Source organism: Terrapene carolina, unplaced genomic scaffold (genome assembly GCF_002925995.2).
Source record: "Terrapene carolina triunguis isolate 2854851 unplaced genomic scaffold, T_m_triunguis-2.0 Scaffold67, whole genome shotgun sequence".
NCBI lineage: Eukaryota > Metazoa > Chordata > Testudines > Emydidae > Terrapene > Terrapene triunguis.
Genome location: NW_020664418.1, coordinates 15,379,296 through 15,403,255, shown reverse-complemented (window position 1 = coordinate 15,403,255; position 23,960 = coordinate 15,379,296). Strand labels below are relative to the sequence as shown.

Below are 23,960 nucleotides of genomic sequence, written 5' to 3'. Positions count from 1 at the left end.
TAAAGATCTAAAAAAAAGGCTTAAAAATAAACATCAATATCATCTGTCAAAATTATAAAAGAATAAAAATTAAATTCTGCCAAGCCTATCTATAAACTATTAGGTGCCCAGCTACGCGTGGTGACAGGCACATCAGAGATAAATGCATAGGTTAAATAGCTAGAAAACAGCTAGCATCACCCTCACCCCACTGCTGCCACTCTGCAATTCCCAAACTACCCTGCTCACATGCCCCCCTCCTGTCACCAGCATTTGGATCTTCCAGCCAAGATCTCCTGCCTGTTTGGAAGCTAAAGGCCCAGGGAAATGCCTGAGGGCTTGAGAGAGAGTTTGGCTACCAGCTGTCAGAGATAAAAAAATTCAGCGAGAGCCGTCACCAGCATGGGGCTCCGGGAACCTGAAAGAATGTCAAGGAGTTCCCTGCTGTGGTGGGCATAGGTGGATGTGTTGGCTAACAGATTCCTTCTGGTGAACAGAGGTGGCCTAGGAGTACAGGTACCAGAGTACGGGTTAGGTGGCGCAGCCTTTCCATCCCAGCCCCAGTGCCAACTTCTGCCCTCCTCGCACCATTGAAGTCAACGAAAGGTTGTGTGGATGTAACAGTGCAGAACTTGGCTCAGGGAACCTCCCCCTCCTCAGTCTGATTGCACTAGTCCAGCTGGAGGAAATCCATTCTCTGTCTGACAGCAGCAGAGATGCCATTAGTCAGAGCCCCGGGAACCTGCTCCCTGCGCCTGACTCTGAGCCCACTTACAGCCGTGCAAATCAGGAGTCATTCTGTTGAAGGCTGGGGAGTTATGGGAGGATGAGGCCAGAGTGAGAGCAGCATCAGGCCCCCTGTCTGACAATGGATTCAACCAACTCCATTACTCACAGTTGCAGAGAAAGAGCCCTCTCCCTGCCTAACACCCATGGAGTAATTAAATCACAGCCCCCCTTCCACCTGTTGGTCACAGGGAAACCACAGGCTAGCATTCCCTGAAATGCCTCCAGGGAAAGGCTCAGCTGGGATACATTTCAGAACAGTGGAACCTAACCCTGATAGATTCTCCAGTCTTTGGTTTTAACTGAGTCTTGCCTTTGTCAATTAGCACAGGGGAGAAGCCCAGAAAGGCTATTCTGCTGGCCAGGGAACCAGCTGAGTCACAGGCTGTTTACTGGTATACAGACACAGCAGATCTGAAATCCAGATACTGACTAGCTTCCCCAGGACTAATGGAAAAAGGGTGTAGAGCACTTTGAACCTTGAGCTGTCCATAGGGAAAGGCCTTAGCCTAACTGGTGATAATTTACTTTTTATCTAAAAGGGAACACCAACACTTCGGGCTGAATTCCGGCTGGACGTATCCCCTGGCAACCCCTTTACTTCAGAGGTGTGACTGAGGGCACAAGTCACAGCAGAATTTGTTCTTTGCTCTCTGCAGAGCCAACAGCCTTTTCCCCGGTGCAACTGGGCTCTGGCTTGCACTAGGAGCTGTGTGGATGGAAGGCCCAGTTTTTTCTTTCTGAGACCACTAGAAACTGCCTCCATGGGAGAGTCAGAGAAGAGGAGAGGAAGAAAAATAAAACTCAATCAGATACAGAACTGGACAGATCAAGAAGTCAAGATTTTGCATTCCAACTATCTATAGGAAATAGGGAGGTTTTTTTTTATTTCAACTTTTCATAAAAATCCATAATTATTTAAATCAAAGTTACAGAGGAAAGTTCGTAACTTTTTATTGATTTATTTTATTTTTTGTTTCTCTTTTTTTGTTTGTTTGTTTTTCCCTCTCATCATTAGATCTGACATCGGCGTCCGTCAGACTACTTCCTTACAAACATGGGAGTCCTGGAGACATCAGCAGAATGTTCTCCTGGTATAAAGAGGTGGAAGAGGTGGTGGTGCAGGGAGGCGGGGTTAGAACGAGAGGGGAGGGGTGATTCAGGGGAGGAGAGAGGTCGGTATGTTTGTAGCAACGTTCTTCTTTTGTTTTGTTTTTAAAAAAAACTTTATTATTTGCAAATTGCTTCGGGTTAGATCATTTTCATGTTGAACTTGCGTGGTGCATCAGCAGAGCTGATGCCGGCGTCGGACTTGCGTGGCACGTACTCGATCTCGATGTTGTGCTTTGTGTTGCCTTTCCCCCGGCTCCACAGGAAGAGAAGCACCAGACAGAATAGCACCACGCCCAGGAAGGAGATGAATCCCATGGTGGTGGCGATGATCAGAGTCTTGATGTCGAAGGGGAAAGGCACGGTGGCACGCGTGCTGTTGGCGTCGCTCTCATTGGGTTGGTTGGAGATGAAAGCAAAGGTCTTGTTGGGCTGGTGGGGCCAATCTGGGGAGTAGCTCCGCACGTGAAGGTGTGCCAGCATGGTGTCATTGCCACCCGCATTGCTGGCGATGCATAGGTAGGTGCCATTGTCCTGGATCTGGGCGTAGCGCACCTCCAGAGTGCCGTCGGGAAAGACGGTGAGCCGCCCGTTGGTTTTGGTAGAGATGAGGTGCTTTCTGGGAGAGAGCCACATGATCGTGGGGGGTGGATCCCCATCTGCCCGGCAGACAAAATGTACCGTATGGCCCTCATCCACAAAGATCTGCTGCGGCTTGCGGTCCCGTATGCGCGCCCGGCGGCAGGTGAAATAGTTGGGCAGGAGCACGTCGGGGAAGTCCTTGAACTCCTTCCCCTGGACGAACTCGGGGGTGGAGCAGGTGGGCTGCTGCTTGTTGAAGTTCAACCTCCAGCGGCGTCGGAAAACCCAAAGCAGCCGGCAGTCGCAGGCCAAAGGGTTATTATCCAAAATGAGCGTCTCCAGGTTCCCCACCGAGTGGAAGGCTGACTCCTCCAGTGTGGTCAGCAGGTTTCCGGAGACGTTCAAGATGCGCAAGTAGTTGAGGCCTCTGAAGGCGTAGGGCTCCACGGTGCTGAGCTGCCCACCCACCAGCTGGATCTCCTGCAGCCGGAGCAGGTCGTGCAGCATGGAGCCCTCAATGGTGAGGATGGGGTTGTAGGACAGGTTCAGGAACCTGAGATAAACTAAGTGTCTGACAGAGACGTAAGGGATGGAAGTCAGATTGCAGTGGGTGATGGACAAGGATGTCAGGTTCAGTCCATAGAGGCAGTTGGACGTCATGGTATCCAGATAGGGCCAGTGGGAGATCTCAAGGACCTTAAGCCTGTAGAGCCTCCTAAATGAGTAATCCCTGATGGCGTTGATGTTCAGGTGGCGCAGCCTCAGCACAATCAAGCCGTGCAAGTGAGACAGCGCCTCCGTGGGGATGGAGGTCAAGTTGCATTTCTCCAGCGTCAGCTGCTCCAAGCTGTTGAGGCCGCTAAAGGCCCGGTGGGAGATATAGACCAGGTCATTGTCCCCAACCTCCAAAGACTTCAGGTTGTACAAGTCCTGGAACATGTAGTCTAGGAGGATCACAATTTTGTTCTCACTAATGTCTAGCTTGGTAAGATTGCTTAGTCCGGTAAACACCCCCAAGGGGATGAGCTTCAGTCGGTTACTCCTGAGACCCAGAGTCCTGAGGTTGAAGAGGTTGTTGAAAGCCCCAGGCTCAATGGCACTGATAATGTTCTCGTTTAACTCCAGCTCCTCCACGTGAGGGTAGTTGGCAAATTCATCCTGGTTGAGAGTCTTGATTCGGTTCTTACCCAAGTCCAGGAGCCGGGTCTCAGTCGGGATCCCCTCGGGGACGGCGAAGAATCGCTTTCGATGGCACAGCACCGAGCGCTCCTGGGCAGAGCACTCGCAGCGGGGCGGGCAGCCCGTGGCAGAGCCGGAGAGGACGGATCCCAGCATCAGGAGGAGGATAGGCTGCCAGCAGGCCAGAATTGGGCTATGCATGCTCACCTCCCCAGCTATCATCCTATCTCTCACCTGCAAGCGACACAAAAACAAAGAGGGGGAGGAAAGAACAACAGCAGAGGTTAGCAAACAAAGGCCAGTGGAATGGCAAAGGTCACTTCTGTTCGAGTCAGTGTCAAGGTTCATTGACCTGCCAGTGCCGATATTAACTAAAGGGGAAATACCAGGTCAATATTAGACATGTCTGCTCAATACATCCCTGCTATTTCAATACACACTGTAGCCGCGGTGACGCTATCATTTGCAGTGTCCCGTATGCAGCCCGACACACCTGTGCTGCAGAGATGGTAGAGAAGCACATTTAAGAGAGCAGAACACACACACTTGAAGGGCTGCAGGGAGAGCTGGCATGGGAGCAGCATTTCACTGGCTGGGGTAGTGTCAGTCCCATACTATCCAGCCAGAGGTCCAGCCACTTAGTAGTCATCTTTGGACTTCCTCTCCCCGCCCATCATTTTTCCTCCCCTCCTTGCTCGGTCTTAGTACTTGCCCTAGCAGCCGTGTCCAATTTCACACCCTGGAAGGGTGGGACAGTGGCCATCAGGGGATCTATGTAGCAGAGCTGGCATGTTCTGCTTCCAGGCCTACAGCCTCACCATGCATTTACTAGCTATGCACCTGCCAGGACCTGCATTTCCCCACAGACTAACTCCTGCCCCACAACCTGGATTCTTCCTTATGTCTTCTCAGCATCCCCCAGGGACTCCCTTCCTTGTAGACAGATTACCAAACTGTGGCCACAATAGTTACCAACTAGGCAGTTGCGAATGTGGTTCAGTGGGTTTGAATAGCGTGCTCCATGTGTCCGAATTCACAGGGTCTCTGGGCAGGGAATTCTCTTCCACACTGATCTTTTGGTATCCACGTGGACTGGCAAAGGAGGTCAACATTTCTGTCCCCAGGGCTGGCAATAGGTTGGGCTAACAAACAATAATTAGTCCAGCTTCCTGTCACTAAGCTGGCCTGATGAGGGCAGGGGATGCCCATTATTATGATGGCAGTGTCTACTGGGCTGGTTGCTGCATGGACACAGTAAAAGCCAATGGCTGTCCCAAAGAACTTACAATCTAAAGCAGACAGACAAAGGGCCGGAGGGGAAAGAAAGAGGGTAAGTGACTTGACCAAGGTCACACAGCAAGTCAGTGGCTGAGTGAAGACCAGAACCCAGGTCTCCTGCTCAGAGCCTTCACCAGTGGGCCACGCTGCCGCTCAAACTGGGGCTCTTGTAGCCGGGCATGGTGGGGCCGGGGGGAATTTCTCAGTAAAGCAGTTGTGCTGTACAACTGCGAGCGATGACAAAGCCTGAAAGCTTAGAATATAATTTCTCACGGCAAAGTGATCTGAAAAAAAAACCACCCAAGTTGAAAAAGCCTCTATTATTTAGGCGTTAACTGGCTGAAACCTGTCTCTGTCCCAACCCCCGGTCCGACTGGCGCCCTGCGAGACCTGGCCTGAGAGGCCTCTAGGTTAACGGCTTGCTTTGCAGTCTGCTCAGAGCAGCCAGGAGAACAGGCTCCACTAATGAAGTTCGAGTTCGGAGGTGAGGTGCATACAAAAAGGAGGGAGCCTGCACTTCGGCCAGCAGCGCCCTGATGAGGTGCTGAGGAACCAGGGAGCGTGATCCCGCCCGCTGACCCAGCCTTCTGGCAGGAGCGCAGCACCCCCACCCCCCATCCTACTGTCTGCTGGGAAGAAAGGGAGAGGCAGGGGCTTGGTGCAGATGGCCCCTGAGGAAGAAGTGGAGCCATGGTGCTGATGCCTTCATTCATTTACTTGTCCAAGCCACTCCTGGGTGAAATCATCCCCCAACTTTTGACGATTGACTGGGGAACGTTTTACGCACACACACGCACATCCTACTTTAAGCTCTCAAAATGAGTCAGTTCCCTTTAGATGGAACTTGAATACAAAAACCGCCTTTTGAATGCAGAGGTGCTGGAATGCAGAATTCAGACCAGACTAGAGACACAGGGAAAACCCAGCCAGTGGAGCTGCCAAAGAGGTGTCGAGGCCCAGAGAATGGCAGCTCAGAAAGGAACACGTTCCACTTAGAGCAGAAAGCAATATCTTCTTCTGGGCTGGATTCTCCTCTACCCCATGGACGCCAGTGGAGTTACTCCTGACTACTCCCGCCTCTGCCACTGACTCTCTCTGCGTCCTGGGGCAAGTCACTTAACCCCTCCTGTGCCTTAGTTCCCTATTGGCGAAACGGCAATAATGATATTTACCCGGCTTTGCAACATGTTCTGCGATCCTGGGTAAAAGGCACATTGTACTTACAAACTACCATTAAGCTTTTAAAAATAAAGGCTGGGATTTTGGGGACCTGGGCATCTAGATACATTAAACTGGCTTGAAGATTCCTGTCTGTGAGCATGCCTCAATACCCTTTTTCTTTGTCACCATGCCTGGACCCTGGGGGCGGGCGGAAGAGGTAAGTAAGCACAATATGGCTCTCAGCATTCATTGTTGCCTCTGGAATCCAAAGTGAAAGCACTTAAATCTCTTTTTTCCCTGTTGCTTTTAATTGCATCAGATTACAGAGGTCCGGGGAAAATACCACTGACCTCTGGATGGAGTATTTACATGCAAAAGCAAGTTCTTGGGTGGAAGAACAGAGGTGCAAAAGAGGGGCTCATAATTTCCAACCCCAAACTGGCAGCAGAATTGGTTTTACTGCACCAGCAAATGAAACACCAGGGCAGTGTAAACAGAATCTACTCTATAGGCATGGGATCCAGGAATTTCCTGTGAGCACCACTGCTGGGGCCTCCTCACTAACAACTGCCTTAATCTTAGACCTGTTCCCTTACTTGGCTTCATTCACTAGGGAAAGGATGAGAAAAACTAACCGGATTTCTGCACTGAAGCAAAAAAGGTCCAAGGGAGAGGAATTTCAGATAGATTTCCTGGCCAATGTGGTATGGGCCCTGGGAGAAGTCTTTCATGAGAGACAGAAGTGGTACTGATTTCTGGGCCTGCCAGGAACGCAATGGGATGAGGCCATAGGAAGCAATTTTTGTGTCAATCTGAAGTGGTTTTAGCTACAATCTTGGCCTTTCTCCTGGAGCCAGCCCTTACATAGCTTTGGCTGGGGATGTGATGCCAGCGTTGAACACTGAAACACCGTCAGCATGACAACACAACACCAGAGCTACCAAGGATCCTGAAGCAGGGCAGGTCAGAGCTTTCCAAGGATGGCCTTTGCTGGTGTTAACTACTTTGTCCAGGGCCGGCTCCAGGGTTTTGGCCGCCCCAAGCAGCCAAAACAAAAAAAACAAAAAAAAGCCGCGATCGCGATCTGCGGCGGCAATTCGGCGGGAGGTCCTTCGCTCCCAGACGGAGTGAGGGACCGTCCGCTGAATTGCCGCCGAATACCTGGACGTGCCGCCCCTCTCCAGAGCGGCCGCCCCAAGCACCTGCTTGACAAGCTGGTGCCTGGAGCCGGCCCTGACTTTGTCCCTAGGACAGGGGAGGGCAAACTATGGCCCATCAGGGCTTTCAATCTGGCCCGTGGGATTGCCAGCCCCATGGCGCAGTGGGGCTAAGGCAGGGTCCCTGCTTGCCCTGGCCCCGCACCGCTCCCAGAAGCAGCCTGCACCACGTCCCTGTGGCCCCTCGGGTGGGGGGAGAGGGCTCCGTGCACTGCCCTCACCTGCAGGCACCGTCCCCCACAGCTCCCATTGGCTGGGAATGGGGAACTGTGGCTAGTGGGAGCTTCGGGAGTGGTACCTGCAGGCGAGGGCAGCATGTGGCAGAGCCGCCTGCCCCACTCCACCCCCAGGAGCCACTGCTGGACATGCTGGCCACTTCTGGGAGCGGCATGGGGCCAGGGCAGGCAGGGAGCCTGCCTTAGCCCCATTGCACGCTGCTGCCACCCTGGAGTTGCTCGAGGTAAGTGGTGCAAGGCCGGAGCCTGCACCCCAAACCCCTCCTGCACCCCCTGCCCTGAGCCCTCTCCTGCACTCCGCACCCCCTGCCCTGAGCCCACAACCCCCTGCTGCACCCTTCACCCCTCCTGCACCCCAATGCCCTGCCCTGAGCCCCCTTCTGCACCCCTCCTACACCTCAACCCCTTGACCTGAGCCCCTTCCTGCACACTGCACCTCCTCCCACACCCCAACCCCCGCCCCAGCCCTAAATTCATGGCCCTGCATACAATTTCCCCACCCAGATGTGGCCCTCAGGCCAAAAAATTTGCCCACCCCTGTCCTAGGATTTGATCTCAAGTGATTTCAGATGGAAGTGATATAAATGACCCTATCCCAAACACACACACACACACACACACCCCTCCTCCCCCAGTTATTTCCCCTAAGCAATCCCCAGCTTCCTCATCAATCATTCAAATGGTGCTATTCTTATGTCCTAATGTAGGTGAGTTGATTACTTCTCTAGTAGCCATCTCAAACATTTGCACTCCAGAAAGTTGTTCCTTGTTTGCACCCCAAGGCAACACTGTCTTTAAGGGGGCCAGACCACGCTGGGATTTGGGGGATACTGAACCCTATTTTTCTTCTGAAAAGAAGAATGCAGTAACTCTTCCCACGACAGGTTAGCAGGAGACACACCCCAAATCCACTACCACCTGCAAGGACTGTGTCTAGTCTAGTGGCTCTTCCCTCCTCATTCCCAGCCCTCCCTGCTCTGGAATGGAAGAGGCAATTTGAAAGTTAAATGAATGAAGGGAGCTGAGCTAGTGAAAAACTTGGCACGGGGAGACACTGAGCACTATATAAAGTTATTCCGGGGGAGTTATGGCTTTGCAAAGGCAGCTTATACCTTCAAACCATAAACAATCCCATCCCCTTGTCAGTGGGATGCTAAAGCTGCATGTCACATTGCTTCTGGTGTACTTATTTTTTATGTTGCTCAAGCTGTTATGACGGATCAAATCACATTAATATCGTACATTATATGTACAACTACCCCTGGCTCTGTTTATATCCATTGTTACATATACACTCTGCATTGCCTTCACTAATGCTATTTATGGCTATCGCTGAATAGACTCCACACATTACTTTCACCGGTTCAGTTTATATCCATCATTATATATATCCTGTGCATTACTTTGCCTTGCACTATTTATGGCTCTTGGATACACTCTGTGCATTAGTTTCATTGCTTCTGTTTATATCCATCATTTTCTATAGATAGATGTCCCATGTATAACTTAATATCCTTCCTTCCAAAAAGATTATTTGAAGATTTTTTGCAAAATGCAAGGATGAAAAGTGATGTGCAATCCATAAATGTATCAGTCTTCACCATCTCATAAACCAGAACAGTAATGTCCTAGCCCAATTCAAACTAGGGTATTAATTACAGTCTGCTCCACAGAATTCCTTCCACAGTTTCAATTTGATACAGCATTCTTCACCTCTTGTCCTAGATTGCTGTGCAGAGTTGCTGGGTGCTGTTGAACAGCTGATGCGTTCCACCCCAGAGGTGACTGCATTTCAGGGGTGTGCAAAGTGATTCCTGTGTGTACATAATTTGTAAACAGCTTCAGAATCATTCCTAACGGGTTGATCTAACGCTCACTGAGATCAGTGGAAAGGTTTCCATTGGCTTCACTCAGAACTGGATCAGGCCACAAAGTGCTAAATGAATGTAGGATATTTATTATTAATCATCCTTCATGGCGTAACATCAATATTGTCAACTATGCCGGTCACTGTTATAAATACTGGCCATGATAGTTTCACTGGCACGGTATTTGATATCCCAGAGACGAGACCTAAATCTATCCTGAAGGATGTAATTGGCTTCTGAGGCTGGGATAATACCAGAGACGTGAAGGTCTCAGCCAAGGGGCCTTCTACCTCTGACAACTGGTGGCCAGACACTGGGGTGGACATAACCAATTAGCAGAGTCCTTGATAGTTGCACTTGTGTGTTTGCTCGGCATATTCCTGTAATTGAGACAAACTGGGACCCTTGTTGAGCGAGTGGGCAGCAACGGTATCCAGGGAGCCAAAAGGAGCCATGGCCAGATGGTGAGTGGCTATCTAAATATCTCCCCAGGGCTCTTCCCATATGGGTGGGAGCCAGAGCAGGTCTTCCACCCAAAGCCCATTCCAAGGAGGCTAAACAAGCTGTTTTCATGCTTGTGCAATATCCATCAGACAAAAAGCGCTATTTATTTTGCAACTGCCGGAGTAAACTTTGCACCTCTGAAACCATATCTTCCAGGAAGATGTAGAAATCCCAGCTAATGTGCTGCAACTCTGCTGGAAATGGGGCAGCAGGTACCACTCTAAACCCTTTGATGCATCACATTACATGCAGCGAAAGGAACATTTTGCAGTGCCGTTGCTCAGAATGCATGCCTTCAAAATGCAGGCACTTTCTCTTTAACCGTCATCTCTGTTAATCTCTCTTGGAATCCAATTCCCTATACTCACAATCTTGCTGAGAAAGACATAAAAAAGCAAAACATTACATGCAAAACAAAACACAGTCGAAAGGGTCTAATTGCACTGAGATTGGAAAGACTTCACCTCATTATGCTGAAAAACAGCCTGCCTTATTTGGATGTGTTCTTAGCTGAAATTTCCATGCTCGTCACCTTGCTGGGCAACTGCTAATACTGGCTTCAGACAGGTGCAGGAATGGGTGGGGTAGTTGTGGTATCTCTCCTAACTCGAGGGCCGGCTCTGGCTTTTTGGCTGCCCCAAGCAAAAAAAAAAAAAAACAAAAAACAAAACGGGGCGGCCAGAACGGCAAAGCAAAATAAAACAAAACAAAACAAACAAAAAAAACCTGCGGCGCGGCCGGAGCGCAGGTGCAGGGGGACCGGCTGGGGGGGGGGGGGGGGAGGGAGTGGGCGGGAGAGAGAGAGAGAAGGGGGCGGCCAGGGCTACAGCAGGGGCGCTGCCACGCGGCCCCTCCCGCTGCGCCGCCTCCTGCCGCCTGCCGCGAGGGCTCCGCTCCGGTCGGCGGGGAGGGAAGGAAGAGGACTGCCCTGCAGGGCGCTCTGGTTCTCCACGGCGCCGCCCCCTACAGGGCGGCCGGAGCGGAACAAGAACAACAATAACAAAAAAAAGCGGCCGTGCCGCCCTAGGATTGGGCAGAATGCCGCCTCCAACAATCTGCCGCCCCAAGCACCAGCTTGCTCAGCTGGTGCCTGGAGCCGGCCCTGCCTAACTCTCTTGATATTACAATCTGAGCGTCCCCAAGAATTCCTCTAACAGGTGCCAAGTTCTTCCCTGGTGTATCTCCACCAGCGTCAATGGAATCACGCCTGGGGTGAATTTGGCCCTGTATATTCATCGTGATTTGCAACAGCTCTGATATGGCAAACAGCTTTGGCAACAACCTTGGTTTTGGCTTGCGACACCGCCTGTTGTTCCACTCCTAGACCCAACAGAGCTTTGTCAATGCACTTAGTTCAGACTTCCAAACTAGCCACTATTCTCTAGCCTGTGTCCTGTGCAAAAGCACAGATCCAGCAGCGCACCTCAGGACTGACCTTCCACAAACTCCACCATTCAACCATCCCAGGCTCCTCCCGCGCAGAGATCCACTGGAGCGGATTTACACCAGCTGAGGATCTGGCCCTATGCCCCACACGGTGACAAGGGGATAATTTGCCTGGTTAGGCTGAAATACACCTGGCATTGTGGAATTATTACACATTCTTTGCCTGAGCCTTCTAGCTGCAGAGAATACAACGTGGCCATGAAAAACAACAGCAGCCAAATAAGCCTTCAGTGGTAGAATTTAAGGCTTTGGTGGACAAGAGTTAAAAAGATGAGCAAACATGATAAATGAACAAAGCAAAATCTGCATATTATTACAGACTAGACAAATCTACTTGCATAGAATTAAAGTACAGACACACCTCACGTAGTATTAGTTCTGGGCTAAATTTAAATCCATGATAAATACAAGCCCTGACAAAAACATCCGTAATGCTAATAGCTGAAGCCACATAAAAGGCCCGGGATAAAGACAACAAATAAACTGAAAAATACAGAGTGAAGATGAGCTTTAAATCACTTCTGTTTCCTATTTACCTTTGGACATTTCAGAGCAAAACACATCTGTTCCAAGGCTGAGCTGGTGATAGAAACCCCCTTCTAAAAATCAAGATTTTTGCATGATCTGATGCTGACCATCTAGCCCAGATCATGCAGCAGTCACTGGAGACCCCCAGTATCATCCCTAGTGCTGGAATTGCTTGGCATTCCTGAACGATCTCAAACCAGAGCCACAGCTGCTGATTTGCCAATCCCTGTTCTATTGCAAAGGCTGCCGTATTAGGGGCATTTAAATCAGTGGGTGTCTTTCCATTGACTCCAAGGCTTTGGACCAGGTTCAGGCATAGGGATGTGTCATAGCATGAAGAGACGTCTGTTTCACCATGCCTGCATCTGAGCCATGTATGCCCTGGTGAGAAGGAACTGAGCAGGATGACCCGTCTGGGGGTTTGCAGTAGGCTCTCCCCAGTCATGTGATCAGCTCTGATGTTTTCATTAAATGGAAGATTTTTGAAAGAGGAAAAACTGAACTCACCAGAATAACAGGGATGCTGGACGTGGCCATGAGAGGCTTGTGGCACCAGGGATGTTGGAAGGGGAAAGAGGCTGGGATGTAGGGGCAAAGATCTGGCAGAGTTTGTAGCATTCTTGAATTTGCTCAGTGAGGGAAAATGAAATCTAACAAATGTACCCTCTGAACTGGAACACCCCTGCTTCCCTGCACCTAGTGAGTCACTTACACCAATGTCCAAAGGGGTGTAAAATGCCCCATGGTAAAGATCCTCACAGGGGTGGATGAATGCAGAGCAACGGAGAATCAACCACTTTGACCTCACACTGGTGCAAACCTGGGGTGACTCCACTGAAGTCACTGGGACCCACAGGTGTAAAACCAGTGTGTGACTGGAGAATCGCCCCCAAGCAGATAACTGTCCAGGGACATGGCTCTGCCCTGATGGGTGGCGTGTGACCCTGTCCATAACTTGGCCCTGGAAGTAAGATCCATTCCTCCTAAGGGATGCTTCCCGGATCAGCAGGGGTGAGTGGTTGGGTTTGCTTGGCAGGTGGCAGATAATCTAGCAGGAGGTGTGTCACATGTTGTCCTTTCTTGGGAAGGGGTCAGAGCACCTCCAAGGAAGGAGTCCGGTCCAGGTATCTAGATGGGGATTTCTTCATGGTTTGGACTGGTTTCTTTCCCCCCCCCCTTTCCCTCACTGCAGGCCTAGAGAGAGGCCTTTGCTGGGTCTTGTGTAATTGCTTCTGTGAGGGTAGGTCTACACAGCCCCTGGCAGCAAGTCTCAGAGCCCGAGCTGAAGGATTTGGGCTTGCGCGACAGTGCTAAAAACAGCTGTGTAGATGTTGTGGTTCAGCCTGGAGTTCAGGCTTTGATACCCACCCCCGGACCTTGGCTTCAGAGCCTGAGTTCCAGCCTGAGCCCAGACATCTACACGGCTAGGTGCAGCACATCTGAGAGCCCCAATCTGATGCTCGCTGCTGCGGTTGCCACCTGCTGTGTAGATGTACCTTGAAAGGCCTAATAACTATGCTGCCCCAGGGAGAGGGAAAGTGGCACCTCGCATCGTCACTTACACCTGTGCAAAGTGGGAATAAAATACCACCCTGCTTCTGATCTGGTTGTGTCTGGTAGTTTCCCCAGGTGTAACTGGCAATGAGGCACCAGGTGGCAGTGAAGCAGGCTCACAGCCGCCAGCGTACGATTGTATGGGAGGAAAAAACCCTGGCCCGTTATGCTGAGACGTTGTGCACATTTTTTTGTCTGCATGACATCACTTTCTGTGCACATAACGGTTCCTTCACCATTGGCTGTGTCACTATTATAATCAGGGCTGATTTCAAACCCATTTGGCCATCCTGGGTCCACAGGTCAAGCGTGAATGGTATTGGGTTTATGTTAAGCATAGGAGAAAGGGAGCCAAGAGAAAATTCACATCTCTACCTCTCTCTATCGAAGATAAAGGGGAAGCTACTTAGCTGGGTGTCAATCAGTGTGGTAGACAGATGCCAATGCAGCTACACTGATTTACACCAGCTGAGGAGCTGGGCCAAAGGGAAAAATGGGAGAAGATGGAGGGGGGGGGAGAGAAAAACAGGGTACAAGTGGATTGGAAAGGGAAGAGATCTGGAAAAAGTTGCAGAGAGGGAGAAAAATGCAAATGAAAAATTAAGTACAATGGGCCTGCTCCTCAGCTGGCATAAATCTGCATAGCTCTACTTGGGCCAGACCTGTAGCATCAATAATTCCCCACTGGTGGCAGCCTAGAGGTATTTTTCGGGCTGGGTGGGGTGAGGAAGTGGTGGATCTAATTCTGAGCTGGCATTTACACTGTTGTCAATCAGGAGTAGGAGCACTAAGTCAGCGGGATGGTCTCCATAATGAAAGCACGGACTACCCTGTAGCTAAAGAAGTAAACAGGATGTAGCAAAAATAAACCAACTGAAATCACCCTTGGGAAAAAAGAAAACACCAGGGTTTAAAACCCCAGGGAAACACAGTTTGTGCACTTAGATTTGTTTCACAAACCCAGCGTGCAAGGTTCAAACTCCCCAGGCTCCCTCGAGTTTTGCCCATCCCTGTTTATGAGAATCCCGTTCTGTGACTTAGTCATTTTTTTTCTGCAGAAGACATCACCATGTTATTCTATGTACCGTCCCGGCCATGGAACCCCGTATTGTTACCACTCGTCGTGATCAGAATCCTGGAGCCAGGACTTGGCCTTCTGTAGGCAGGGAGGAATCTGGAGTGGGGTTTCAGATAAGCTGACAGAGCAAGAGTATTTAAAAAAAAACAACAACAGAAATTTCGGAGTCAGCTAATAAAAACATCTGGTAATCATAAATTATAGCGTGCGCGACGTTCACCCTTGAGCCAGATGCCCATGAGAGACTCTCCAAGCATCTCCAGTGACTTTGGGAAACATTTTCTGAGCAAGAAAATAATGCGTCAAAGTCACTGGGATTTGCTGGGGCACAGCTGGATGAGTCCTACAGCTCGCAGGGGTGGGTTGGTCGATCCCACTGCATCGAGGGGGTGGACGTCTGAAACTTGGCACTAAAACACTGGTGAGCAGATCCCACTGTGCCAGGACTGTGAATCTTGACACTAGTGCACAGAGTCCTGACCTGGACCCAGGGCTGTGGGACTAACCGAGGTCTCTGGATTTTTGGTTTATAAACAAACCCCACAAACAAGGATCTCGGCTTCAGCCCTCTCGCCTCCTCCCAGCTGCACCAACTAAATCAAATTTTATTGAACTTGACTATGTTTTAGAGCTAAAGACTCCAGGTTTACAAATAAATATTTAACAACATTTCCTGCTGGTAAGAGAGTTGCTTCTCGAGACCCCGGGCTTGGCGCTAAGTGTTCCTGTAGCTAACTGCAAAGCAGCAAAACAAAGGGGAAAAGCTTTAATTTGCCAAACACGTCTGTATCTGTTTCCTTCTCTCTCCATCATTCGCTTCGCTTCCATCATTCATTTGCTCACTCTCTCTCTCTCTCCCGCCTCCGCCTCCTTTTCCATCCAATATATATATATATTGCCGGCTGACATCTGAAAACAGGCAGCTAGCCCAAAAGGTGTGTTTGGAGTCAGTTAATTGAAGCAGGTGAAGACCACACTGCACCCGACTCCAGACAGGGTAGGCTAACTGTTCCATTCAGGCTGCAGAAAGCCGGTGCTCTATAGGATTAAACTGGAGCCTTTCGGCAAATTCCCAGCTCCCACCAGCCTGCTCTTCCTCTGCTGACCGTTTCTACTCCAACACCCACCCCCTGGTGTTCCAAAGTCCATACGGCATTTACCCCTGCTGCTCTACTAGCCAGCATTCAACAGAATACAGCCCGCCCAGGACAGCCTCCACTGTTCACCCATCTCGCCTTTATATCATCCCAGCTTTCTTCCCCCTAGTCTCCCTGCCCTTCGCTTTCACCACCTCCCTCCATTATCACCTGGTATCTAACAATCTCTCACATAAAAGGAAAATGTAAATAAATTCTAACCTAAAACCCGGAACTCCTCAGGGCTGTCTCAGTATTGGCAGAGAGACAGGTCCATACCATGGAAAGGGAAAGATTTGGTGACAAGAAGGGTCGTCTTCTGGCTAAAGCACTTGACTGGGGCTCAGGAGATAGGGTTTCTATTTCCAGCTCTGCCAGTGATCTTGGTTAGGTCATTTCCCCTCCTGTGCCTCAGTTTCCCCTCCCATCTTTTGTCTGTTTTGTCTACTAGACTGTGAGCCTCTCTCGGGCACAGACGGTCTCTAACTTTGTGTTTGTACAGTGCCTAGCACAAGGGCCCTGGTCTCATCTGAAGTTTGTAGGTGCCACTATAATTCAAACAATAATAAGTGTCAGTAGCTCAATGGGTAGTAGCAGTCAAAACCCAAACAAAATCTTTAATGAATGGGATGGCAAATAGAACACACTATAGAAATCAGTGGGAACCCAATCAGTATGTTAAGTTCGGATTAGCTCGAATAAAAAAAAAAAAGATACAGAAGAGATTTAGAAAACAGCAATACAAAAAAATTCAGAGGCATGAAATGGTTCTGCACAAAAAGCTCAGGAGTTTTTACTCTAGAAAGGAGGTAAATAAGAGGGAACACAACAAAGATACACAAAATAATGAATGGTGCAAAGAAAGTTAACAATAAGAAGAGATAGCAACACTCATGCTTCTGGTTGAAAGCCAACCACTAATTGCATGGGGTAGGCAGACACTTCCCCCAGAGGCATGTTCTTGCATAATTGTCCATTATGGATTTTTTGCACGATCTTCTGATGTATCTGGTTTGGGCAACTGTAAGAAACAGGATACTGGGCTAGATAGACCAGTGATCTGATGTGGTATGGTAATAGCTATTGTGAGGTTGCCATCTCAAGGATTGAACCAGGGACCTCCAGAGCTAAAAGCATGAGCTGCTACAGCTTCTGCTAAATTGCCTCTTCTGATCAGTAGGCACATGCACAGAGTAGGTGTTGCCATAAAACATCAAGGGGATGTATTTAAGATGCCAATCCCCTTCTGGCATATGCAATAAGAAGCTGTATCTGCTAAATGGCATGGGTTGCCCAACACTGTCAGCACAGCTCTATCTAGCTTCTCCTGACTGCCAAACTACTACTTCCCTACCTGTTGCAAGACTGCTATGGAAACACAACACGATTCTAGTTTGCCTAGCTCCTTCCATACAGACGTTCTCCCCAAAACACTTGACTGAATTAAACAACACAGTCACGGGGATGAAAAATCAATAAGAGCAGAAGGAGGGAGGAATTACAAAGCACCGGCAAGACAAGGAGAGCAAGAGATGATGGAATAGGAAGTCAATGAAGTTGAGAGATACCGGATGGGTGCGACCTACAGAGGGGAAAGCTCTGGGCCAGGTCCGTAGCTGGTGCAAATCAAGGTTGCTCCATGAAAGTCAAGGGAGCTATGTTGCTTTACATCTGCTGAGGATCTGGCCCAGTGCATGAAGGGATGGGCAGGGGGTCAGTGCTAGATGAGTGATACAGACAGGGAAGGTAGCACAAAGGGTCAATTGCTTTGTAATGGGCTGGAGCCAGCCCAAAGAGAGGTTTTAAAACAAGGAGGGCAAAGAGCCAATCATCTGTCAAGTGGGGCATCAGGATCATGGCTCCATGAAGGAGCCTGCTCCGCGGAAAACTCGCTCTCACATGCATGACATTGAAGCCGCTTAACCTCAATGTGGTTTTTCGGCCCCGCTTTGCGCAGAGCCTGGGTCTGTGTATTTTTAAATTAACATTCCGGTGCAAGAGGCATGCTCTCTTCTTAGATCCCTTCTCCCTCCCTCAGTGAGATCGTCTCTCTCGCTGCTCATGCTTCAGTGACCCACCAGCAAAGAAAACATCCTGACAAGCGATCAATAAGTAATTGTGAAGGCAGCTGTGCCCACCTCTGGGGTGAGATGGTGAGAGAGAAATTAGACTTTTATGGCATGTGAAAAGGGTGCAGTGGGCAGTGAGCCGCCCACCCCCATTGTCCCAAGGTCCAGGAGAGCAAAAGCTCAGTTCAGCATCACGTATCCCTGGCTCCCACAGAAGCTAGCGTCATTTCTTGGGTCAGTATTTTCTGCATCGGGCAATGGTTTGGAGAACAGGATTTTTCTGTTTGCAAAGGCAAAGAACAGGAGATCTCCATTCAATTGTAGAATAATTTCCCAAGGGAAGTGGTGGAAGCTCCATCACTTGAGACATTCAAAATTAAGTTAGACAAAGCACTGGAGAATGATCTACTGTATGGGAAAATCCTCCACTGGCCAGACACATGTTCCAGTAGCAGACTAGGTCTTTTCCTTCTTTAACTCCTCAGACTCCACCCACTTCTCTGCGCCTATTAGGTTCCTGACTCTCTGGAAGTAAGGGCTGGGCCACTGGAAATCTTAGTAGATTGCTTGAAGGGATCCTTGCTCAATGGGCAGATGAGAACTGGAAGAGTCGTGAACGAGATTTGAGAGCCCCAAGAATAAACTCTAATGGAGCATGGAGATGTTTCCCTCCCCATTCCACTGCCAGCTGCCAAAGGAGGCAGGAAAACTCCTTTTTGTGCTCATGAAGCATCCACAGTGAGGCAGTGAGAGAGAAGTTTATCAAAGGAGACGCCTCTGGTCTATGCAACCCCAGAATATTGTCAGATAAATGCCCAGAGCCAGCCAGTGACAAATCTTTGGATGAAGCCTTCTCTGATGCAACCAATGCAAACAGGCCTTCTTGGAAGAGCAGAGTCCCCAGCCACCAGAACTGAGTTTATTGTCACCTTCATGCTACTATAAAAGATAACCATCATCTGTTCATGGCACAGTGTGCCTGCCATGGAAAACCAGCTCTCCGCTCTACCTGCACTGCACATCTCCCATCATACACTGCAGGGAGGACTAGCTGTCTAAACGAGTATTTGTCAGGTGCAACGAAAATCTCTCTCTCTCTCTCTAGGTTCTGTGGAAGTGGCTGGTACAGAGCACAGCAGAGTAAGTGTGCATTGAGTGTGACCCAGGTTGGAGAACCAGCCCACAGCCTTGATCTTTTCACCAATGTAGACTCACAGGGGTAAAGGAATACTGCTCTTCAGGGGTAGAAGGTGGGGCTGTGGATTCCTCCCAAGGACAGGGCTGTGCATTCCTCTCTTCCCCTCATAGACGGCAGGCAGCCACTGTGCATGTAAACCGCCAGAAGGAGTGAGCTAGAGGGAGAAACTGGGGCGCAAACTGGACCAAAATGAGGAGATGGGCAAAAACTCAAACCCTGATGTCCCCACAAATAGATTTCCATGCAAAAGTCTTTAGGATAGAGCAGAAAGATCATCCATAGCCACGAAGGAGGAATTTTACCATGGATTCTCAGGTCCAGCTGATTTCCAAAGCATATCCTTAAAGGCCTCTTACCACCAATCCCAGAAATGGCATGTGGCCAGCAGCACCAGCACAGAGAGAATAAAACAGTGATGGCCAAATTTAATGGCAGGTCTAAGTTGGTGTCACATCTGCCACTTCCCACAGTGTATATGTTCCATTAGCTCAGTTTACCACACAGTTACCAAACTGTAAGTACACCCGCATCCCTTACACACCTCCCAGTCACTGGACTTGCGTCGGATTCATCCCGGTGTAACTGAGAATGGAATTGGCCCCCTGAACCTTCAGTTGGGCATTGGAGTCAGTGGAGCCTCCCCAGTTTACACCAGCTGAGGATCTGACCCACATATTCCCTTACACATCCTGGCTGGGGAAGTAATGGGTCAGATGGGGTCAAAGTCAGTGCAAGGTGTAACTTACGGTGCACCCTGAATTCACTCTGCTATTCTAAACCTTGCCCTTCCTTCTCTCTCTCACCCTCCTTAGCCCACCCACTCCCCATTCTCCATCTTGCTTTTTTCTGGGTTATTTTCCCTGCTGTTAATTCTGGTTGATCAGAGGAATAATTTAACCCATGTGGGCAGACAGCCCAAACCGCCACTCCCCCCACCCCCACCATGTGTGCCTTCCATTTCCCCTCAGCCTGGAAGGCCCCATCAGCTGTCTCCGAAGGAGGAGAAGAGCAAGAGGAGTGGAGAGCTCTCCGTTTGGATCCTGACTTATTACCCATCATGCCACTTGATGCTCAGGCTTCCCGAGCGTTCTGGCACTGTGACCGGAGGGTACCACAATTTTCAATAAAGCACAAGTCCATTACTCTGGTCTGAATGAGAGAGAGCCTCAAACCCAACGGAAATGCTCACTCTGAGCTGGTCTATGTGCCTGACAGTTAAACTGAGTGCTGAAGGCAGAAGAGTGCTGAGTGCACCAGCCAATGGGAGCCAAGCAGATGTTAACTCCGTAGCACCTGGAGGACAGGTGCAGCAATGGCATAAGCGATGCAAACGACCCCACTCTGCCCCATCAACGTGCCTGAACTCTGACATGCCAGGGCCACTGCCTGTGTGAGGTGGCATTTCACAGGCCATGCTACTGAGCCCTTTGCCTGCCGGCTGAGACATATCGATATCTGCTATTCACGTGGCCCCAACACCGTGGGATCTGACCCCACCTCACAAGCACTGATGAACTGATCCTCCCAACACCCCGGGAGGTACCATTATCCCCATGTTACACATGGGCGACTCAGGCATGGGAAGGTCTAATTGTAAGCAAGTGTGTGGCCTCGAGGTTCCAATGGAACCATGCACGTGGGCAGTGTTAAGCACGCGCTGAAGGGCTTTGCTGAAGTGAGGCCTACGGACTCACCCAAGGTTATGCAGTGTCCGTAGCAGAGCCAGGAACGGAATCTCTATCTCTGGAGTCCCAGTCCAGTGTGTTGACTAATATATGCTGCCTAACATATATATCATATTAACAATATGCATTATCTGCACCGTATAGATATTAGCATGCACTAAGCACTGGTAACATTAAGCACAAATACTGTAACAGTGATATGGCCTCAGTTGGCCTACACCATAACCCTGCTCACTTATGCTAAGTATCGCATAACTCCTTGCATTTGCTGAAGTAACTGTTTGGCATAAGCAGGGAGGAAATGTGTCAAAATCAAGATACATTTGTTCTCTGTCTTACTACAAGCTAGGAAGTACCTTCACGGACCAGCCCCTGCAATGCTAGTATCCAAACCAAAGATAAGGAAGGAACAGAACAAGTCAGGGAACCGGGACAAACAGAGGGGCTGGATTTTAGTGATGTGTAAAGAGATGGATGTGTAACTTGTAAAATCATCATATAAATAATACCAGCAGAAATGTGTAACTTGGGAAGCTCCCCGTTTGCGTAAGGTGAATGTACCATCGCTGCATGAGACAGGTGATCGGAGACTGGTATCGTATAGAACCTTTTCCTTGTACTATATTAATAAACCCAACTGACGCTTATTATTTGGTTTCTTGAGTACGGTATATTTCATAATGCACCAAAGTGTGGTCAAGCAATCGACTATACAATTGACCAACAAGTGTATTCACCACAAAGACCATCCTTCCCCCCTCAGTGTACGGAAGGCTACCATACCTGCTGGTGGCTTTGTGAGGTGGATGCCTTCCCCTCGGAACTGTACTAAGACCACTAGTCTATTCACACCAGACATGAGACGGTAATGAGTTTCTGGCCCTATCACGCTGGGCTGGATATTTCCAGCTGTCTCAAGCTGAGACACCATACCCCACCACCGCTCTACTGCACATCTCCGACAGTCATGAGACAGAGCGCACAGCCTGAGTCTCCAGCAATCCGAGCTGATGTCTCTTGCAGTGACATTGGTGCACATGTCCTATGTTTAATTTAAGGTTAGAATGTTCTTACTGGCAATGTTTTTGTTCCCACTGCACATTCCCTAAAATAACCTGACAACGAACGTGATGTTATTCTAGTTACATAAAGGTATGTTCTCCTATCCGTAAGAAGGCAACTACATCATTAAACAGGGATGGGCACAACGGACCAGATGCTCAGCTAGAGTCAATGAGCACAGCTCCATTCACTTCAGAGAAGCTACGCTGATGTACACCAGCTAAGGATCCGGCCTGGCATCGTTAAATACACAGGATCATAAGACTTTCCAGAACGTCAGCGCTGTGACTACAGAGTATGACCATGAAGATAGGATGACATTAAGATAATTCATCAGCAGTCGACACTGTGCAAAGCCAACGCGATAGCAATGCGTGCTAGGACAGACAGTAATAATACATCAGACAGTCGGAATATTATCCCTGGGATGATGTCATAAAGCCACAGGATGTCACATGGACAGTATTATTGTATATCACCACACAGAGCGCAGCATGGCCTAGATGCTTAGATCCTAAGGTGACGGGTAACTTGGCTCGCTAGCTAGCTAGAGCAGTCTACACAGCCCACGCACAGCATTGTGACGGTGTTGCCAGTGTGGTTTAGTGACAGTGGCGAGCACGCTGTGCCTGCAGTGAGGGTACAGCAGCTCCGTGGTGTTATGTTGTTCTCACGGTGGCTGTGCTTCGACCGCACAGTGGCAAGGGCACTCGGATGGTGCATTGCTCTAGAGGCAGATCATGCAGCAGTCTCCTAGTGGCAAAGGCTGGTGCCAGGGTGGCTCTCTCACGGTGGGGAGGGCAGCGTGGTGATCTCACGGCCCAAAGGGCATGAGTGTGCAGCAGTCTTACAGCGGTGAGGGTCCTGTGACTGTGGCGTTCTGCTGCTCTCCCACCAGCTGCGACACTGTGACTTTTTGCTGCGTCCCACGCTTTCCCCATCTGGGCCCTTGTCCTGGTCACTGGGACATTTCCTCTCTCGCTCTGTGTCCGCAGCCATTCGGGGCACTGGCTGGCCCTGCCATCACTTCTAGTTGGGATTCAAAGGGCCGGAGAGCAGGCAGCCATTTGGAACTTTGGTTCTGAAGGTGACACTGGTGTATTTCAAGAGACAAAAGCCCCAGCCCTCTCTATCTATCTCATTGCAGGGCTCATTGCCGCCAGCCTGATCTCTATCTCTCTCCAGGTTATCATCAAGTTTAATTCACATAACAAAAATATTGCCCCAGGAATTTCCAGAGAAAGGGGAGATAAAAATGAATGAAAGAAAGAATGAAAAAGGACAAAGGCGAGAAAGAGTATAATTCTTCTTGCTTCCCCCCCTCTCTCGCTTGTTTGATTTTGCATTATTTATGGCTTGTCTTCAGGGCGAGTGTTTGTTGTTATTGTTTCATTCAACAATAAAACAGATTAGATAAAAACAAACTGTGCTGAGCTGGGGCTGGATCGGCTTGTCCTCCAGTCCGTGATGCAACGGACTGAAGGGCTCTGCAGGAATCAGCTGCTTTGCAGGGCAGTCAGGCTTTTCAAACACACGTAGGGTTCTGCACAGACGCCCCATTGTCCTCGCTGACCTAGGAAAGGGAAGCCGCATTTCTCCCTAATGATCACCCCCTACCCCGTTGTTGAAGTGGCTCTCTCTTCTCCTCCCCCCAAAACCCTCTGATGCTGTGTAACCCACACGCCTCCTGGGGGTGGTGTTCTGTCCCATCTAGTGGGGGGAGGGATAGCTCAGTGGTTTGAGCATTGGCCTACTAAACCCAGGATTGTGAGTTCAATCCTTGAGGAGGGGGGGCCATTTAGGGAACTGGGGTAAAAATCTGTCTGGGGATTGGTCCTACTTTGAGCAGGGGGTTGGACTAAATAACCTCCTGAGGTCCCTTCCAACCCTGATATTCTATGACTCTAGTGGCACCGAGACCACTTAAAGAGAGAGATAAAATGAGTCTGCTCTACAGCCTTAGCTAACAGGCAGTTGGCTTTTATCTCATGTGGTAGAGGCTCATGTACTAAGCTCCAGAGATCCCAGGTTCAATCCCGCCTGCCGACGACCAGGGTCTATTGGCGTTACAGTTGCATAAGGTGGGGTAAAATCAATGGGCTTCAATCCAATGGCAATCTTTCCACTGGGCTTAATAGGCGTTGGCTCAGACCCTATCAGCCAGATGTTCCAAAGCTCTCATTAGGCACCTAAATAAGTGGCCAGGATTTCAATTGCTCAGCACATGCAGTGCACATTGCAGCATTGCCAACTCTCACAATATTTGGTGTTTTGCTCAAAGCTTGAGCTCCTGGAGTCACGGGG

The 23,960-nt window shown here is 49.6% G+C and overlaps 1 protein-coding gene across 1 annotated transcript in view; it reads right to left on the bottom strand.

Moving 5' to 3' along the window:
- Positions 1 to 1,648: 1,648 nt before the first annotated feature.
- The window catches only part of LINGO1 (leucine rich repeat and Ig domain containing 1), a 55,992-nt gene continuing 33,680 nt past the window's right edge, over positions 1,649 to 23,960 (bottom strand). The window contains exon 2 of the mRNA XM_024205428.2: positions 1,649 to 3,870. Within this exon, the coding sequence (XP_024061196.2) occupies positions 2,017 to 3,870 (1,854 nt within the window). The 3' untranslated portion in view covers positions 1,649 to 2,016. The remainder of the gene's footprint in view (positions 3,871 to 23,960) is intronic.